General features: G+C 45.2%; 1 protein-coding gene across 5 annotated transcripts in view; it reads right to left on the reverse strand.

Moving 5' to 3' along the window:
* GARNL3 (GTPase activating Rap/RanGAP domain like 3) overlaps window positions 1-19627 on the reverse strand; it is a 170476-nt gene that overhangs the window by 28925 nt on the left and 121924 nt on the right. For all 5 annotated transcript variants that reach the window (XM_034929091.3, XM_034929089.3, XM_034929090.3 and 2 more), the window contains 6 exons: window positions 19422-19496; window positions 15864-15975; window positions 10952-11050; window positions 10486-10602; window positions 9425-9600; window positions 7415-7573 (listed from right to left, as the gene is read on the reverse strand). In XM_034929091.3, the coding sequence (XP_034784982.1) occupies window positions 7415-7573; window positions 9425-9600; window positions 10486-10602; window positions 10952-11050; window positions 15864-15975; window positions 19422-19496 (738 nt within the window). The remainder of the gene's footprint in view (window positions 1-7414; window positions 7574-9424; window positions 9601-10485; window positions 10603-10951; window positions 11051-15863; window positions 15976-19421; window positions 19497-19627) is intronic.

Raw genomic sequence — 19627 nt, forward strand, 5'->3', positions numbered from 1 at the left:
CGCTCTCGTACCTCCAGCGAGGCATCCTTCTGCCTCCAACAGATAAAGTCTGTGCACCTTAAAATCGCCACGGCATGTCTTCACACTTTATTCTTTCTCTGTTCTTCATGTCAAGAGAGGCAGCATGGTGCAATGAAAAGGGTGTCAGAACACCTAGTTCCGTGGTCTGGGGCAAACTCCTCTCTCTGGGCCTCAGTTTCTGCATTTGAGAGGAGGGCACTCAACCTGATGGTGTCCTTGGTCCTTCTTGATTTTCAAAACTCCAGCCCTCTAAGAGCCTCCTGCTCCTTTCACTTCCTCCCTTGTATTCTCAACCCTTAGAGCCTGGCCTCCTGTGCTTCCAGGAAAACCACCCTTTGAGCTCAGCCAAGATCTCCTTCTCCCCAACCGAAGGCCTTGGCCTCTGCTCATCTATCCATCCTGCCCTCTGCAGCCTCTGATGGGTGACATCTTCTGCCTCCTGCCCTCTCTCCCACCTCAGATTATTCTTCAATTTCTTGGCTCTTCTCTCCTTAGTAAAACCCCACTTCTATAGCTCCAAATTTTGCTTTGTGCCCCAAACCCTAAATTCACGGGCTCAGGCACACATTCTCCCCAGGGCTGCAGCCCCTAGACTATGTCGTTTTTTCTCAGATGTAACTGATTCCACATCCAAGTCATTAAAAGCAGGAGGTAGTGGATTGGGGGTGGGGTGGTTGGAGGGGCACAGACTGGGCAGACAGACGGGAGATCAAGCCCTGTCTAGGCCACTTACTGCCTCTGTGGTGTGTGGCAAATGGCTTAGCCTCTGGCCTTAGGTCTTCGTCTGTAAAGCAGGCATAATGAGAACACTGACCCTGCTGGATTGTAATGGGAATTCAGTGAGACAAGGCAGAGATTTTAGCACAGGGCCTCATGCATGATGAGCACTCAGTGAAGGCTATTGGCTTTTTATCTCCCACACAACCAGCTTTCCTTCTAAACCTCCTCCTTTTTGTTAGCATAACTATTCTCAAAGTCTCAGGGCCACCTCCAACCCAAGTCCAGCAGCAGCCTCTTCACACAGTTTCTCAGGTGTTTTTTTGCACCCCTGCTGCTGTTCTAGGCTAAGCCCTGACCTCCTCGCAGGAGCACCATGTTGTGGGCTCCTGCTGGCTCCTCTGTCCCAGCCCTTCCGTCCACACTGTGCTCCTCCCACTGGCCCTGCACTGGCTGACCCTTCTCTTCACTGGTGTCACCAGAACACAGCCTTCACCTCTAAAAGGTCTCATTATGGTGCCAAGGCCCCAACTGGCCATCCTCAGCCAGTGCCACTGCCTGGGCTTGGGTGCCCCTTCCAATGGAATCCCCAGCTCTCTCCCATCTGTCATTATCTAGCACGTACTCAGTGCCACTAGGATACAGAAAAGAATAAGGTGAGGTTGACCCCTTAAGAAAAAAACCCAGAAAAGCACATAAGTACATAAAACAAGGTATAATGGGGCAAATGCCTCAACCAAAAGTTGCAGGAGCTCAGCAGGGAGTGACAGTGAGGACCAGTGGCCAAGAGCTCCAGCACTGGCATTGGACAGACCCGGGGGTTGTCAAATCCAAAATAATCCCCATGGCTCCTATTATGCCCTGTGTTTTAGGCTCTCTGCAGAGCGTCCCTCACCCTCTGGTGCTCTCTTGTCTGTTTGTTCCCTGTGGCTCCCCTCCCCATGAGATCTAAGGCTCATGACGCAAAGGCCTGTCTGTGCTGCTCACTGCTGGCCCCTCATCATCCAGATCAGGGCCTAGCGGGTGGCAGGGATAGAATAAACTCATCCGATGGGCAAGTGAGTAAATGAAATCCCAGCTCCATCACTTCAGAGGCATGCGCACTCACACCAGTTGTTTCCCCTCTCGGACCTTCAGTTTCTTCGTTTGTAAGATGGTAGAAAATAAGAGTATCTAGGCCTACTGGCTTGAGGACTCCAGGAGGTAACTTATCTAAGCACCTAGCACAGGGCCTGGAGCTCGGTAAATGCTCAATGTTGGCTGATACCTTTATTTAGATAAGGAACCAGCACAATGGGTATATTACATGAAGGATGGTCCTGGAGTCTCCTCTGACCCCAGAAAGGAGCCTTCCTGGCCCCACCACTTTGACTTAGAATCACTTCCTCCTCAGATGTCCCTGTACATGTTAGTTTTACTTCACTATCTCAGCTAGAGGCTTTGTGCTGCACCGTGTCTGCTCTGCCAGACTGGGAGCTTCTCCACAGGAGGGGCCGAGTGCTACCAGCTTTGTGGCTGGACCTGCTATCTCCACCAGCTGTGGGAACATGGTCTCTGGAGTCAGCCAGCTGGGGTCCAAGTCCTGCCTCTGCCACTTACTAGCTGTGTGCTCTGGGGTAAGTAAGTGACTTCTTCTTTCTGACTTCAGTATCCTTTTCAATAAAAATGGAGAAATGTGCCAGGCATGGTGGCTCATGCCTGTAATTCCAGCACTTTGGGAGGCCGAGGTGGGCCTGAAGTCAGGAGTTCAGGACAAGCCTGGCTAGCATGGCAAAACCCTGTCTCTACTAAAAATACAAGAAAAAAAAAAATTAGTCGGGTGTGGTGGTGGGCACCTAATCCCAGTTACTTGGGAGGCTGAGGCAGGAGAATCGCTTGAACCTGGGAGGTGGAGGTTGCAGTGAGCTGAGATCGTGCCTTGCACTCCAGCCTGGGGTACAAGAGCAAAACTCTGTCTCAAAAAAAAAAAAAAAAAAAAAAAAAAAGGAGAAATGAAGAGCCCCTTCCAAGACATAACGCTTATGACATGCTCTGACCCAGGGCCTGGTACACAGAGGTGGCCATTCAGTGATGGCCACAATTATTATAATTATGGGAGGGTTGACTGCAGTGGGAAAGGTGGAACTAGACAGCCTTTTAGTTTAGAGATAAGGCCTGTGTGTGTGTTTGGGGTGGGGTGAGGGAGGGTGGCAGTGGTGACACGTATGGAGGAAGTTCAGGCAGCCTTTTAGACCAAGATCTATGCACAATGACCACAGACACCAGGGGGGTACTTGGCATCAAGTAAGTCTACCAAGGGGCTCCAACGCTGTGCTGACAGGCAGACAGACGTGGCAATATTCAGAGAGTTGGGCTGCAGGACAGGTGGTGGCAGGCTTCAGCCCCAGGGCCAGGATTCAGAAACAGGCTTGGACTTAACCCTTAACCACTTCCTCCTCAGGCATGCCACAGCACTTTATTATTCAGACCTTTATTAACACTTATCACAATGAGACCTATTTTATGCTTTGATATAGGTGTCTGTCTCCACCTTGGGACAGGGGCCTGGTGGGGTTCTTGCTCCTGGAGACCCTGATATGGCAGGTCTGGTGTAGGACATAGGCATTAAATCTTTATTTCATAAGTTTGATTAACAATAAGTAGTTCTGGCTGGGCATGGTGGCTCACGCCTGTAATTCTAGTGCTTTGGTAGGCCAACGAGGGAGAATTGAACTATGATTGCACCACTGCACTCCAGCCTGGGACAGAGCTAGACCCTGTCTCTCTCTCTCTCTTAAAAAAAATAAAAAGTAATAAGTAGTTCATTCTATTGGTATTTTAAAATGATAACAAATAATGTATGGTGGTTGTAAAAATTCAAAACACAGACTTGTAACAAATGAAGTAGGAACTGTACCTCCCCTAGCTGGCTCTGCCTTCAGCCTTCCCTGTGATTCTGGGCTCAGCCCCCAGCTGAGAACCACTGGATTCTGGGCAGATGTCAAGATGAGGACCTGAGCCCCTCCCATAAACCAGGGACCCAGATCCCATGGCTATGCCTGCAGTTCCCCCTAGAGGAGAACTTGGTTTTGGGAACGAGGTCAGTGCTGGTGGTTAAAGCAGCGGCAGTGGGTCACAGCAGGCCCACTGGTACAGTGAACTTGTCAGTGACTTTCAGAATGTTGCTTTAGTGCTTCTTAAACATTTCCTCTCTTGAGCTAGGATTGTTACAGAACCCGGGGTGGGTACAAGCCTGAAATAGGGATCAAGTGGTCCTGGCTAAGAGAGGAGGAATGGGAGCAGGAAGCGAGGCCTGCCCAGTTAACACTGGTGCCCACAGAGGCGGGCAGGCAGCGAATGTAGACGGAATGGAAATGAAATTCCAATGACCTACGCTGTGTCAGCTTCTCTCTCCTGTCCCCACTGCCCTGGGTGCTGAGCTGCAGGAACATCTTGGTAAAAAGCTAGTCCTGTTCCCACAAGGCCTATTTCTAACCAGCTATTAGAAAACATACAGCTCATTATCTTTTTCATTTTCTTAGGGCTCATCTCCCCAATCAGACAGTACCCTCCTTGAAAGATGAGTGAGTGCATCTGACTAAGCACTGCTGGGAGCTGTGCACTGCACTGTGCCTGCTGGGAGCTGTGCAGCCACCATTCTACCACGGGAGGGCTGTACACGCTGATCCTCTCAGAGCCAGGAAATAGGGAAGGGGTTTTTTTTCCTCTTTTTTCCTTAAAAACTTTTTTTTCTTGGCCGGGTGCGGTGGCTCACACCTGTAATCCTAGCACTTTGGGAGGCCAAGGTGGGCGGGATCACGAGGTCAGGAGATTGAGACCATCCTGGCCAACATGGTGAAACCCTGTCTCTACTAAAAATACAAAAATTAGCTGGGCATGGTGGCTGTGCCTGTAATCCCAGCTACTCGTCAGGAGGCTGAGGCAGGAGAATCGCATGAACCAGGGAGTCAGAGGTTGCAGTGAGCCGAGATTGCGCCACTGCACTCCAGCCTGGGCGACAGAGCGAGACTCAGTCTCAACAACAACAACAAAAATACATTTTTTTTTCTCTTAGGAAAAAACTTTGTATATTTGTCTTTTAAGAAGCACATAGAAGAGAGGACAGAAAACTTGAGAGTCGTTCCTGACAGCCATCCAAAAAACAAAGCACAGAAGTCATCAAAGAAAATGGTTTTTAACCCAATTTATCCAGGGTCTTTACAAATCATAGGAAAAAGAAATCCTATAATGAATTATAGGACATTAAATATAGGTAAATAATAAAAACCACCATATAAAAGAAATTTAATAAAATGATATTCTCTATAGCTACCCTGATGAGTAAGTAAACTGCATAATTTTCAGCCACTTAAGCATGATTTATTTTAAAATAGAACTTGTCAGAAAGTTTCTCTGAAATGAGGTGAGGACTTTTCCACTAGCAAAAGCTGGCTAAGTCTTAGGAAACTAGCTGCCAGGAAAAGGACTGATTGAACAAGGACCTGCTGCACCATGGCATTTCTGCTTTGTTTGGCTGCTTACACAGTTTTGAGAAGGAAGAAGGGGGTGAGAACTTTTTTTTTTTTTTGGAGACGGAGTCTCACTCTGTCGCCAGGCTGGAGTGCAGTGGCACGATCTTGGCTCACTGCAACCTCCGCCTCCTGGCTTCAAGCGATTCTCTTTCCTCAGCTTCCTGAGTAGCTGGGATTACAGGCGTGTGCCACCAGACCCGGCTAATTTTTGTATATTTAGTACAGATGGGGTTTCGCCATGTTGGCCAGGCTGGTCTCGAACTCCTGACCTCAGGTGATCCGCCGGCCTTGGCCGCCCAAAGTGCTGGGATTACAGGTGTGAGCCACTGTGCCCGGCCAAGGGGGGAGAACTTTTAAAGTACAAATCAGGGCTCCAGCTCCTCAGAAGTCAGTGGCAGGAAGACATGCTGGTCCAGGGATGCCCAGGCAGTGGGGGGCGGCGGGTGGGGGGAGTGGGCGGCATTCCTCCCAGCTTTAAATTAGGAAGTTTCAGGACCCACTCCTTCTCCTAGGTCTATATTAGTATCACCTGGGGGCAGACTTAAACAAATATTGGTTCTCAAGTACCACACACCCCCAGATTCTGATATAATTGGCTTGGCCTGGGGTCAGACACTGACCTTTTTAAAGCTCTCCAAGGAATGACAGCCAGGGTTGCAAAGCAATGAAATATACCAGGGATTCCCAACTTGGCTAAATATTACAATTATCTGGGGACCATTTAAACATACCCAAACCCATGCCACACCCCAGACCCAGGAAATCCCTGGAGGAGGAACACAGGCAGTGGTATATTTTCAAACTCCTCAGATGACTCCAATTGCAGACAAGTCTGGCCACCACCAATATAGATAAGAGAAATGACAGACCACTCTATGATCAATAATAGCTGAAGACAAGAAGGTCTCCTAATCACAACTACAGTTTTCTATTTCTTATTTTTCTGTTTCTTAAAATCTTGCTCTAATTAGGTCTTAAGTCTTCCTAAAATAGTAATTAGCAATTTTAATATTTATACAGAGCATATTTACAATTAATACAAGTTGTAAAGCATAATTGGAAGAATTCTGCAGTCTGTTTGATTTAGCTGAACAGGACTGGAGGTAGCCTGTGGGTCCGGAAGCCCTCACTAGGAGTTAGTCTCCCTGGGACTGACATCCCCATTCTGTGGTTTCCTCAGTACCTAGGCCAGAATACTGGCTTGCACTGCATGCTGCAAACCTCAATGGCTCACTGACAGCAGGCCTTGTCCTGCCTCACAGAGATACATACGTGGGCTGAAGAGCTCTGTGATCTGCTAATGTCAGTGTCAGTGTTGAACGCTCTCCAGTGACAGACAGGCTGCCAGGCCTCAGGGTGGTGAGTGCTCACCACTGTCCAGTGGGCGCCAAGGTTCAAACCCCACACGGTCACCTTTAGAACATGAGTGCAGTTTTGGGTGGCCCTAGATTTTGTGCCACACTAGGACATCCTTGTTCCCTGTGCATCAGGCCAGGGGTGTAGACTCTCAGGGTAAATCTGCCTGCTCACTCTCTCCTAATGGGTTTCCACCCCTTCTTCCTTTCCTAGTGGGCTTTTAAGGGGGTAGGGAGGGTGCGGTACCCACCCCAAACACCCAGTCCCCAAGATGAGAGGCTGCAGTGCCTCAGAGGTCAAGCTTATTCTCCAAGGACCCTCCCAGGACAAATCATCTAACAAATGCTCTCATTTATTTAGTTATTATAGTCAGCCTTTTGACTCTTCATGTCTTTTTTTTTTTTAATTTTAAATACAGACAGGGTCTTGCCATGTTGCCCAGACCAGTCTCAAACTCCTGGGCTCAGGCAATCCTCCTGCCTCGGCCTCCCAAAGTGCTGGGATTACAGGCGTGAGCCATTGTGCCCGGCCTTTTCATATCTCTTTTATTCGGAAGGATGGAATGGCAAGGAAAGATCTGAAAACTAAACAGGGCAAATGGGACAGTCACATGATAATAGATAGAACCATTCTGACCTATAAAAATGGTAACTTCACATGGCTCAGTCTAAATAGTGAATCACATAATACTGATGTGATGAATAGTACATAATTTTAAAGAAATCCAAATCATGGCATGTCAGGGTTAGAATACACAACGATGATTACTCTTTTCTGATTCTCACTTGTCCCCACAACCGCTGGCTTACCCTGTTGGCCTCCACGTGGTGCAGCCTGAAGGCTTCTCCTGTGCTCTCGTTCACCACATCAAATTGGTGTCGATAAGCCACACAGATGAGATTGTCACTCTCTTCAGCTGGCCCATCCACTAAGGTCATCACCATGGGAGAGTCAGACAGACAGATCTCCTGTGTGGTTGGTGAGGATACAAGAGACAGGGGTGAGAACAGAGCAGCCAGCTCCATGCCAAGCCCCACTGCCCATTCCCTCCTTACAGAGAAGGCACCCTCTCCAGGCTCCTGCAGAGCCCCGTGCTACAGGGAAGAAGGGACAAGAGAGGAGTGCCAGGGGTCACATCTCCTTCCCATAACCTGTCCTCAAGACTCAGGCCTCTGTCTACTGGAAAGGGTTGAGGCCAGGAAACAATTAAACAAAATGCAATCAACAGTATGGTCTGCTTTATCCCTTATGTCGTCTGGTCCTGTCCTGGGATTCAGTAATAGTATTAATAATTGCTAACTAATCTATTTGTGTACTTAACATGTGCTAGGCACTGTTCTCATTGAATCCTACTTATAAGGTAGGTACAGCTACTATTCTGTCTTACAGATGAGGAAACTGAGGCTTAAAAGTCATCACAAAGTTTACACAGGGTAGAGCTAAGATATAAACTCAGGAGATTTAATTTCAGTGCTTATATTACATAAATGTATATGCTGCATGTAAATCTTCATTAAAATAGCAAATCACTATAGGAAGAAAGCTAACACTTAAGTAGAGCAAGATTTTAACGTGTTTTAACTTAACTGTCATGTTGCTCTGTCCCCTGAAGTTGAACATTAGCAGATGTGTTTTAACTTAACTGTCACGTTGCTTTGTCCCCTGAAGATGAACATTAGCAGACATGTTTTAACTTAACTGTCATGTTGCTCTGTCCCCTGAAGTTGAACATTAGCAGAAATTGATAGGCATAATTCAAAAGGCTTTAACTCTAAGCAAAAAATACCTTCTCAGCTCTCCAGTAGAAATACTCCATCTTAGTGGCCAATGCTAGATATATTCCATACCTTAATGTATCCTAGTCTTTAAAAGATAAGAGATGGTGACGTCAGGGAGGGAACTTGAGCCTGGAGGTTTCTCTCACAAGCTCCCCCTTCAATCTCCCAGCAAATCCTGCTGACTGAGGCAAGCAGGAAAGCATTGCCCACTGCTTCTTCCCATCTCTCCTGCTACCAAAGCCACCAACCTTTCTTGCCAGGATCCTGCACTGGTCTCATAGCAGGCCTTCTTATTTCCACCCTTGGCCTCCTAAGCTCCCCTCTACCCAGAAGCCAGGACAATCTTTTCAAAACATGCCACTTCTCTGCTTCAAACCTTCCAGTGGTTTCCCATCTCACTCAGAGTCAAGGCCGAAGTCTTTGCAATGGCCTGAGGGCTCAAGAGTATATTTCCCAATTCTCTCTGACCTGCCTGCCTTGTTCCCTCTGCTCTTGACTGTGCCTTCAATAGGACCTCAGGGCCCTTGCCTGGCTGCTCCCTCTGCCTGGAATATCCTTTTCCTAGATACCCTCATCACTCACTCCCATACTTCTTTTGGATCTCTGCTCACAGGTAACCTATTCAGAGAGGGCTTCCTGGGACATTCTTTCTAAACAGAATCTCCCAACTCCCTGCTCCATTATCCTTTGTTCCCTGGGCCTCCTCTATGTTTAATTTTAGTATTTCTTTATGCCAGCCATCATAGCTTTATTTGCTTATTTCTGTTAACTGTCAACTGGAAAGTAATCCCCATCAGAAGACTTTGTTTTGGTCATCGCTGTGTCCTTCGTACCTAGAACAGCACCCGTAGATGTTCACTGGAATGAATGAGCTTTAGCTTTAGTCTTCTGGGGGAAACAAGGGCACCAGAGATGAGGGTTTCCCTAGTTGGCTACTAAACAGTGGGACAACCTCAGTGGGTAACAAACTCTGGGTGGAAGGACAGAGTCTGCTTCAAGACAACTTGGTTGGGAGATAAATGATTTAAAGAGCAAACCTACCCTGATGTACTGGAATTCTTCAACAGGTGACTCAGACAGGGGAGATAACAATGAGGTGCTGGTGACCCCGCTTGGCTTGTTGTGTTTTCTTGTGATCAGAAGCAGTTTATTCCGAATTGCAACCACAATCCTCAGCTCTCTGCTGTGGTGAGTGTTAATAGCATACAGGTGGCAGCCTGGGAGGAGAAAGAAATGATGCCCTACACATGACATGCGGGTGTGGAAGCCCCCAGACCTTGACAATTTGGCAATACCTAGGAACCCTGGAAATTAAGCATAACTCAGTGAATGGACTAAGAATGTTTCTGACACTAGGCAAAACGGAGACTACATATTAAAATTAGGTTGAGTTACAGGAAAATTAAGAAAGTCCTATTCCCAGCTGGGTGCGGTGGTTCACGCCTATAATCCCAGCACTTAGAGAGGCCGAGGCGGGCGAATAACCTGAGGTCGGGAATTCGAGACCAGCCTGGCCAACTTGGTGGAACCCCATCTCTACTAAAAATACAAAAGTTAGCTGGGAATGGTGGCGGGCACCTGTAATCCCAGCTACTTAGGAGGCTGAGGCAGGAGAATCGCTTGAACCCAGGAGGCAGAGGTTGTAGTGAGCCGAGATCGTGCCACTGCACTCCAGCCTGGGCAACAAGAGTGAGACTCTGCCGAAAGGAAAGGAAAGGAAAAAGGAAGGGAAAGGAAAGAAAGTCCTATTTCCTACATTCTAGAGTTTGTGGACTTAACTTCATACCTATGACATGACATCAATTAAAGTAATTAGAGCTCTGGGAACCAGTCTAAACATTTCTTCAGTAATAGATTTGCTAATAGAGTTTAATGCATCTCTAGAACCTGTTATGCAAGGCCTAGAATTTCTTCTAGTCCTCAATGTGTTTGTCTAGCTTTCAAGCTCCTTCTGGAAACAGTGATGCTATTTTTGTGATGTTTCCAAACAAAAAACAAACTAATAAGATCAAATTCCTACTCATTTTTATTTTCAGTAAAACCTGGGCAGCCTGAGGAAAAAAAAAATGAATTGAATGGAATCTACCAATCTATCAAGTCACCTTTTGTTTTCTCCAACTTGTTTTCTCTGCATTCAGACCTGCTCTTCCCAGCCTGCTTCCCCTCAAGGCCCTTTTGCAGAGCACTTAGCCTGAAGACAAAGAGGCGAGCATCTTTTCCTGGTGACATAAAAAAGACAGAAGAGGAGATTAAATGGAAAAGTAAGGTAACCTGGAGGGCCTCCAGGGGCAGACTGTGTAGAAAAACTAGGATTGGAGGTGTTCTGGAATTCAGGAGGCACCCCACACCACTTTAACCTGACAATGCAATTACGTATGCACCCCTTTCCCCCAACGGCTTCCCTCCCCAGAGAACAAAGGGGCCACTGAGGGATCCCAAGCACTGCGCCTCAGGAAAGGAAACAGCTGGCAGAACTTATGCAGTCAGACCCTGGCGACCTGTGGTGTGGGCCGCAGAAGGCAACTGTTTTCCTTCCTCCACAGCATGCCACCCGGCAGGGAATACCACCTTTGTCTGCTCTGAGAACCAGAAGGTCCAGGGTCTCAAGCACATGCATTTGCTTCACTGGCAGAGTTCTGTCAAACACGGGCACTGATGGAAGGTCATCTGGAAAAGGAAACCTGGTTACCCATCACTGCAACCCAGCCCACGCTTTCCAGAACCCACCAAATGTGCCTGTGGGTAGTTTTGAACCCAAGTTATCTCTAGGCAAGGAAGGAAGTCAGCTTCTAGGGCTTTCATAAGCTCTACAAAATACATTCAAGCACTATTCTCCTCCTAGCTCAGGAAGAAGTACTGATGCTTTCTTCCCATAGGCAATTCTATATCCCAAACTCTATATAGGGGGCGTAGCAGCAGAGGCATGAAAACGCTATTTTTGTTCATCAAAGAAAAAGCAACATCTCTCAATACCAATTTTTACTAGGGTTGTACCAAAGGCCTGAACACCAAGTTAAAAAAAAAAAAAAAAGAGCAGCCATTTTTCTCAAGTATTTTCTCATTTTTATGTAATATTTGAAATTGCATTATATCTTAGGTCATATTGTATATACCTCAAGAAAGCAAAATTAAAATTTCCTTTTGGACTTAAGATAAATATAAACACACTCTACCCTAACATGTCCCGTGTTTGTAGCAGTAGTAGTTTGCCTATACATTTTCAGTATTTTTCCCCAAAGGAATAGGAAATCTCCTTTTTAGACAAAAACATAAATAAAGAGAAATATTAACTAAATTGCCAAAACAGCAGGAAAAACGAACTGAAGTGGGAATGCTGAGGGAAATCTCCAATAAATGGATGGTTCAAGACATTGCACTGCCACACAGGATTTGTTGTTGAGGTTACTTACTGAGAATCTAAGTTGCTAACAATTACTTTGCTCCTGGGGGCTCCGAGGACACAGGGGGCTAAAAGAATTACTAAGGCTGTTCCACTCAGTTCTGTAAGCAAAAGGGTCTGTTCTGAGATGCATGGCAGAATCAGGGCAAGGCAGAGGTGTCCGGGATGGTGGAGACCTTTGGGGCAGGAGAAGTGGCTGGCTCATTCTTTACCTGCATTTATTCTGCAAATGCTCTGCTGTGGGGTTGGGTTTAATCACAATTTAGGAGCAAGGGGCCCTGAGGATCTTTTCTTTTCCAGAAATCTAAGTGTGGTAGGGAGTTCATCCCGTCCTGGATGGTCCAGGAGGGAGCAGAGCTTTCACCATCAGGATTAATAACTGCCCCCACAGTGGGGAGAGGAGCTCGCACTCCTGCAGGCCTCTGAGGGCTCAGATTTGTCAGAACACAGACTAAGCTAAGCTTAGTATTACACCTAGGGCTTGTCTCTTGTTCCTCTCAATTACTGGGGCAAATGTAAATTTTATGATAGCTCATCAACCACTTTTCTTCCTCCTCTACCCTGGGCTCCCACAAAATGGAACTAATTCTCAGGGTCTTTGTACTTCCGCTGGGGCAGACTTAATTTTTCAAAACACTGGACAATCATCCTCATACCCATCATCATAGTTGGCTAAATAACTACAATTATTCCATTTGTGGGAGAAGAGCAGTCACAGCAAGGACAGGTAACATATACTAAGGGCTTTCCATATGCCAGACCCTAATGCTTAGGGTTTCATATGTTTAAATTAAATGTCCCAATGACCTTATTAGGTAGGAACTTATAATACTCCCATTGAACAAAGGAGGAGCCTGAGGCTTGGTGTTAATACTTGTCTGAGGTCACACCTCCAGGATGTGGAGCCCAAGCCTGTGCAAGGACAAAGCCATGCTCTCTTCACCAGTGTTGGAACATAAAATGGGATGTTGGAGCAGCCCCATATCCCAGTGGATAGAGATGCGACCACAGCAGCAACAGCACTCCAAGGAATTAATAAATGACAGAGGCCCTTCATTTTACATGGGAACAGAGGTATACATTGTACAGCTGCCGAGCTGTGTACAGAGTGAATTAGCACTTAATCTCCATCCAGTCTTTCTCAGATGGCTGAACAGGTTTGTATACAACACAAGAAGGAGGAGGAGGCAAGGACCTGACAGAGTGACAGGTGGATTTAATGACTGATTGATGACAATGCTTTCCTTCCTGTAATCTCTTTATGAAGAACAATCTTTTAGAACCAGCTTTTCTGTTACTGCAAAACCAAAACACAGGGCGAGAGCATATTTAATCAGTATTCAGTTTCCTTTCAAAGTAGGTTTTGCTAACTTAGGATACAAAAGGTCTTGATTTTAATAATGACCTTGAAAGGAGTAGACTCTCAAGGGATACATCTAATGAAATTAAGCAAAGGCTAATGGGATAGAGTGGAACTCAGTCTGAAACAAAATGGATGGATTCACTCATGGAAACATTTCATAATATGATTAAATGTAGACAAGAAAAAGGTAAACAAAGAAATAAGAGAATTGTGGCTTAAAAGCACAACAAGAAATATAAAGAAGGCCCTGAAGATTCTTCTTTTTTTTTTAAAGCAAAAACAAACAGAAGCATCATTGTACAATAAGGACATGAAAAAACTAGTTTAAATCATAAACCAAAGCAATGGTGGGTGTAAACAGCTACACCCGCCATCCTGTTGAAGGCGACTTCCTTCAAATTTGGAAGAAAGAATTTCCTGGCAAATCACAATACTCCTTATATCTGACATTTCCATTAAATTTTGGATCCTTAAGATAAAAATTTCAGAAAGGAACCTGGTAATTTTGGTTTGGATTTTGCATTTAAAAAAATAGAGGCAACTCAAATAGAATCTTTTGGTTTTAGGCAAGCTTACGAATAGTCATTATGAAGCATGCTTTCTCTTTCCCAAAAGGGCAAAAGGGAAGGAGTGAACATTCTTTAAATCACAAAATTTTTCATAATTATTTGCCCAGGGCTATATTTTTGGAAATCTGTGTTAGAGACATTGGTAGAGTTTAATATAATGTAGTTGGTTTAGTGGAAAGAGCCCTGGACTAACAACCACATCTGGGTACTAGTCCCAGATGTGCCACTAACCAGTTTTGTGATCTTGGCTAACTCACATCATTTATTTAGGCCTCAGCTTGTTCATCAATAAAACTAACAGACTGCACTAAACTTCTAAAGTCTGTTGTTTGCATTCTTTTTTGTTGTTGTTGTTGTTGTTTCACTTTTGGCAAGATCTAAGGATTTTATTGCTTTTTTTTTTTTTTTGAGATGGAGTCTTGCTCTGTTGCCCAGGCTGGAGTGCAGTGCTGCGATCTTGGCTCACTGCAACCTTCGCCTCCTGGGTTCAAGTGATTCTCCTGCTTCAGCCTCCTGAGCAGCTGGGACTACAGGCATCTGCCACCACATCCGGCTAATTTTTGTATTTTTTTAGTTAGAGACGGGGTTTCACCATATTAGCCAAGCTGGTCTCGAACACCTGATCTTGTGATCCGCTCACCTCAGCCTCCCAAAGTCCTGGGATTACAGGCGTGAGCCACTGCACCCGGAAGGATTTTATTACCTCTTAGCAAGTTCATAGAGACATAGTAAAGATAATAGCTGCCATTTAATAAGTTACTACTATGTGCCAACCACTATGTAAACACTTAATACAGATAACTTTATTTAGCCCCTACAACCCCCTCCTTCTAGTTGTGACCATCATCCCATTTTGTTTCACCGATTTTCATCATTATAAACTATTTTCAGCATCTTAAAAAATTATCTCCAATTTAGAGAAACTCGAGGCTCATAGAGGTTTTCTTTCAGATCACAGTTTCCAATCATTTTGTAATTTCAAAAATTACATACTGAATTTAAATTATAAATTTATGAATTTTAAATTATCTGCCTTAAGTTTGTTATAGATACAATGACTATGGGCACACAATTGAAACACATATCAAAAATAACAGATGAGGTCAGAAATAGATCCATTATGAAGCACGGCCCACATCTCCTATCATGCTTCAGAAGGCACCTGGCGTGGGGCCCTGGCACACAGCAGGTGTTTGGTAAATGTGCCCAGTAAGCATCGGAGGGAGGACGTATAGGTTGTACTGAAGGATGGGAAGATGCCACAGTTTTAGGCCATTATGTCATTCTCACAGTGGTGGCTTTGGGATTCTCACAAAATGTCACTATGGTAACCAGAGACTGGGCAGCTGTTTCTGGGCAGTCTGAGGAAATGCCCTTTGAAGACATTGTCTCTGTGCCTATGGCTCCCTCTGAAGCCCAGGAGACAACCTGTTACTAGTGTTTAGCTCGTCTGTCATTCATTCGGGGTCTGGAATAATCTAAAGGGGACTCCTGATGGAAGGGACCACACTGTCCTTGAGTCTACACCTGCTCTGAAGTTGCACCCTCTCTGGGCGACGGTGGCTGATCTGTGGCGACAGAGAACTGACTAACTCCCCAGGCAGGCTGATCTATCTGGCTGTCAGAATGTGTGATTTTATATTGAGCTGGAATCTGTCTCCTTGTCAAAATCTTTTTGTTTCTATATCCATCAAAAATGTGTTATCTAAGATTCTTATTGTTTGTTTTGGACATCAGTACTTTTTGAATCAGAAATCTTTTTTTTTTTTTTAAGACTTCGAGAGAGGGAATGTCCCAGAGACAGTGGTTCTAAATAATGTATCCTTGTTGATTTAAAGTAAAATGTTGGAGTGATAATAAGTATTGGCTGAAAAGGAGATTCTTTTTGCAGGTCATTTGATATCCACAGTCCCATCATATATTTTGGGAAGAGAACCTATGGCCCACCCTCCAGCATGCTTGGTTCAGAGTATATTTCCTCTGCTTGCCCTGGAAACAAGGGTTTAATTTCATAAGGAAATAAAACTTCACTAAACTCTCTGCAGATCACACATTTATGGCCCAAAGGGAGTTGGTTGGTGGTCACTCATCTTAGAAGTACTACAAGTTACATGAAAAAGACATTTGTAGGAGCAGCTACTCACTAACCATCCACTAGCAAGACGCCAGCATCAGTGGAAACCAGCAAGGCCTGGCCCCAGGGATCTGCACACACGGCTTCGTGAGGGAAATTACTGCAGAAACACTGGGGCTCCCACGGCTGTGAGGCAATACAAGCATCGGAAGATAAGTGCACCAGAAAAAATACACTGCAGCCCACCAAATGGAAATGTACAGTACCACACCTGAAACAGTAACACAGATACCCCCGTGGGAGCGGAGTCACTCCAAACCCTGGGGTCTGGACTCAATTACCTTTCTTAGGAAAAAAAGTCTCCTTTCAAATACGTATGCAATAGGAAAAGAGTGAATTCACAGGTTTCTGGCACCATAACCTGTCTCCGTATTATAATGTTTTTCAGGGGCAATTGACGCATTCGTAATGGTTTCTAAGGAAGCATTTTGCTTTAACACCTGACAGTTGGGCCAAATGGTGCCTCTGTTTTAGAGAATTCATATTAGTTCATCATTAAAGGAAGTCCCACATAATTCTATAAAAAAGTCAGATTCCTGTGTTGCTGATTCAGCAAATTAGTAAAACATACATGATGCACTAAAAGGTTGATATTGTTTTCACGTGAAAATGCTTATTGACCCACATAAGATACAAAATCTTAAAGAAAAAATAACATCTGTTTGGCAAGAGCTGTAAACAGAGCTAGTCAGGTTTCCGCATGACATATCTATACCAAGCAAACTCTTCTTAGTTCATTTCCATCTCAGGCATAAAGGGGGAGCCTTAGAGCCACACGTGGATGTGTGGAGTAGGAGGCATTGTGTTCCATGATCTTAGTCACACCAGAATTGTGGACATTTTCAACAGAATTCTTAGCTTCCCTCCAAAGCACTGGATAAGCCTCAGTTTGTGGAGATTCTCAGGCCCAAGTTGAAGTCTTACATCTTCACTTTTACTCTCAATCAGGCATCAGGGCCTGATGTGTCCCACCTGGGGCTGTAGTAGAGCCTGCATGTGCACATGTAGGTGTGTTCTTAAGTACCCAGGCAAACATGCATTTGCATACTCAAGGTAAAGCAAAGGGCTCTGAGGACCACCTTTGAAAACGGCATTAGGGCTGAGGGTAAATGCTGTGTGTTACTGCTCTCTTAGAAAAGGAAAGGATGCTCTCCCTTTAGGAAATGCACGGTCTCAAAAAGAATATTCTAATTGCTAAGATGGAACTTGTGATGTTCTAAAAAGATCCCCTAAAGAATGTGACAACATTTTGTAAATGGAAAAAAGGCTAAACAAGTGCAGGTCATTAATTGAAATGACGTTTCCCCAAGAAAATTTCTGGCAATTCTGAGTTTGTGACTTACACCAAAAGGACATAAAAAAAGCAAAGTTAATATAAATGTCAATAGGGAGAAGACACAGACATCAGCATTAGGTAACACCAACAGAACAACCAGTTCTTAGTAACAATATGTTTTCTGCCCAGAAGACACAAGTTTGGAACACTAAGGCAGAAAGAAGTTCTTCCCCCATAAGATCCAAGGGCCCTACAGGATCCACAGAGGTCTTAAGGAGGTCTGTGAAACCCCCAAAATTGTACTCAAATGCTGCATATATATGCCATTTTACCTTTTTTTAAATTTTATTTTGAGACGAGGTCTTGCTCTGTCACCCAGGCTGGAGTGCAGTGGTGTGAACATGGCTCACTGCAGCCTTGACCTCCTGGGCTCAAGTGATCCTCCTGCCTCAGCCTCCTGAGTAGTTGGGACCATAGGCATGAGCCACCATGCCCAGCTAATTTTTTTGATTTTTTTTGTGGAGACAGGGTCTCACCATGTTGCCCAGGGTGGTCTCCAATCCTGGGCTCAAGTAGTTCTCCTGCCTCAACCTCCCAAAGTGCTGGGATTATAGGCATGAACCACTGCACCCGGCCCCATTTTAATGGGCAGGTGCACGCAGGGTGTCCATTGCTTTACACGGGTGCCAGTGACCATGTGAGGTCTGAGGAACTGTTGAATATTGGGGCATGCAGTGTCAGCAGCAAACTCAGATCTGGTCCCACAGTTGCTCTGGTCTGACGACAGACAGTGTTTGCCATTGCCCTGGACTCCCTTCCATGGGGGAGCCTTCATGTGGATTCCACCAGGTGAGAATGTGGTCTCCAGGCTTTCATGTCTAAGTGCAGACTGTTCCTGGGCACTCTCTAAGAACATGACCACAGCTCATGAAACGATGAGTGCTGAAGAGGTGGGCAAAGCCGGGTTCTCTGGGCACAGAACACTTGGGAACAGCAGGGGACTCTGGCCTCTGCAGAGCCAACTGCACAGCAGCAGCCCATGGGGCCCTCTGGAGCTGAGTTTCTCTGAGGTGGTCTACGGCCTGCAGGTGGGTTATAAGTACTGACCTCAACAATGGACGCTCGCTCTGTTATTACCTGGTGAACAAGTTATGGTTCCACAGACTTCTGTTTTTAATATAAGCCTAAAAACTTCTTATCATTATTAAATCTTACTGGAATCTGGTACCTATAACGTGCTTGGAAACAGTAAATTCCTACTGTGCATGGGAACAAGCAGACACTGGAACTGCTGCAGCCTTTGGGAAGGATGCTTTTCCAGTAGTCTTGTCTGAAGTTGGTTGTGGTTTTTAGGGTTAATTATATTTTGAGCTCATCATTTTCCTGAAACCAGACTTTAAAGCACGTAGGCTCACATCATCTATACCTTTATCAGTAAGGTAAATGTATTCATAATTATTTTGCTTTTATAATGGACACTTCTCTGGTGATGTGCTGTAAATCTGTCCCATTTAACTTTTATGTATTCTGAATGGAGATATAATTAAGTACATGGGGTACTGTTCTACAATACAAAATCATATTCATAATATAATTTGTGTATTTTTGTCTGTTCTATTTTTGATGATCACCTAGTTTTTACCCCCATGGAAAGTGGAACAGGATGTAGATAAATAGCCAAAGAATTTTTTGGCTGGCTGAGTGAACTGTAGATTAAGCATTGGTTTTTCAACTGTGGTCCTCTAACCAACAGCATCAAGATCACCTGGGAAGCCATTAGAGATGCAAACTTTCAGGTCCCACCCCAGACCTGTTCAATCAGAAACTCTGGGGGTGAATTCAATACACACTGAAGCTTGAGCAGCACTGCCCAGGAGCCTTGCTGTTTAAAGCATGTCTGTGGTCAGCAGCACAGGAACCACGTGCAAGTTTGTTGGAAACACAGACTCTCAGCCCCACTCCAGATCTACTGGATCAGAACATGCATTTGGTCAAGGTGTCCAAGTGATGTGTATGCACATAAAGCTTGAGAGGCCCTGTGGGGCCTGGCCTGCCTGACCAGGTCGGTCCTCCAGCAGCTCTGCTCCATTGAAGCAGGTGAAGGCATGCGCATACCATGGCAACACAGAGGCTCTCACTAAATGGCCACTCAGTTTTATCTAGGGCTTTCCCTGAGGACTCTGCAGTAGACATGCTCTTCTTCCTTCTGCTCTCAAACCTTTTTCCAATAATCTCAATCATTTTCATTAAGGAAAAGGGGAATTCAAAGTTCAAATTGAAAGTATCATGAACTCACCTCTTTTTTACAGATCCCTGAAGCTGCCAAGCTTGATGGAGCATCCCCTCTCACAATGGATTTCAGTTTTAGTGCCTTACAGAACAGAGATCTCTATTAAAGTTTACTAGGCGGCAAAAGTACAGCAGGATAAACAATTGTGATTTGACAAAAATTTAATAAAACAGGAGTAATTGCAGGCTAACATTTCGGGTTCCTCTACTGAC

The sequence above is a fragment of the Pan paniscus genome, chromosome 11 (genome assembly GCF_029289425.2).
Source record: "Pan paniscus chromosome 11, NHGRI_mPanPan1-v2.0_pri, whole genome shotgun sequence".
In the NCBI taxonomy this organism is placed as follows: Eukaryota; Metazoa; Chordata; class Mammalia; order Primates; family Hominidae; genus Pan; species Pan paniscus.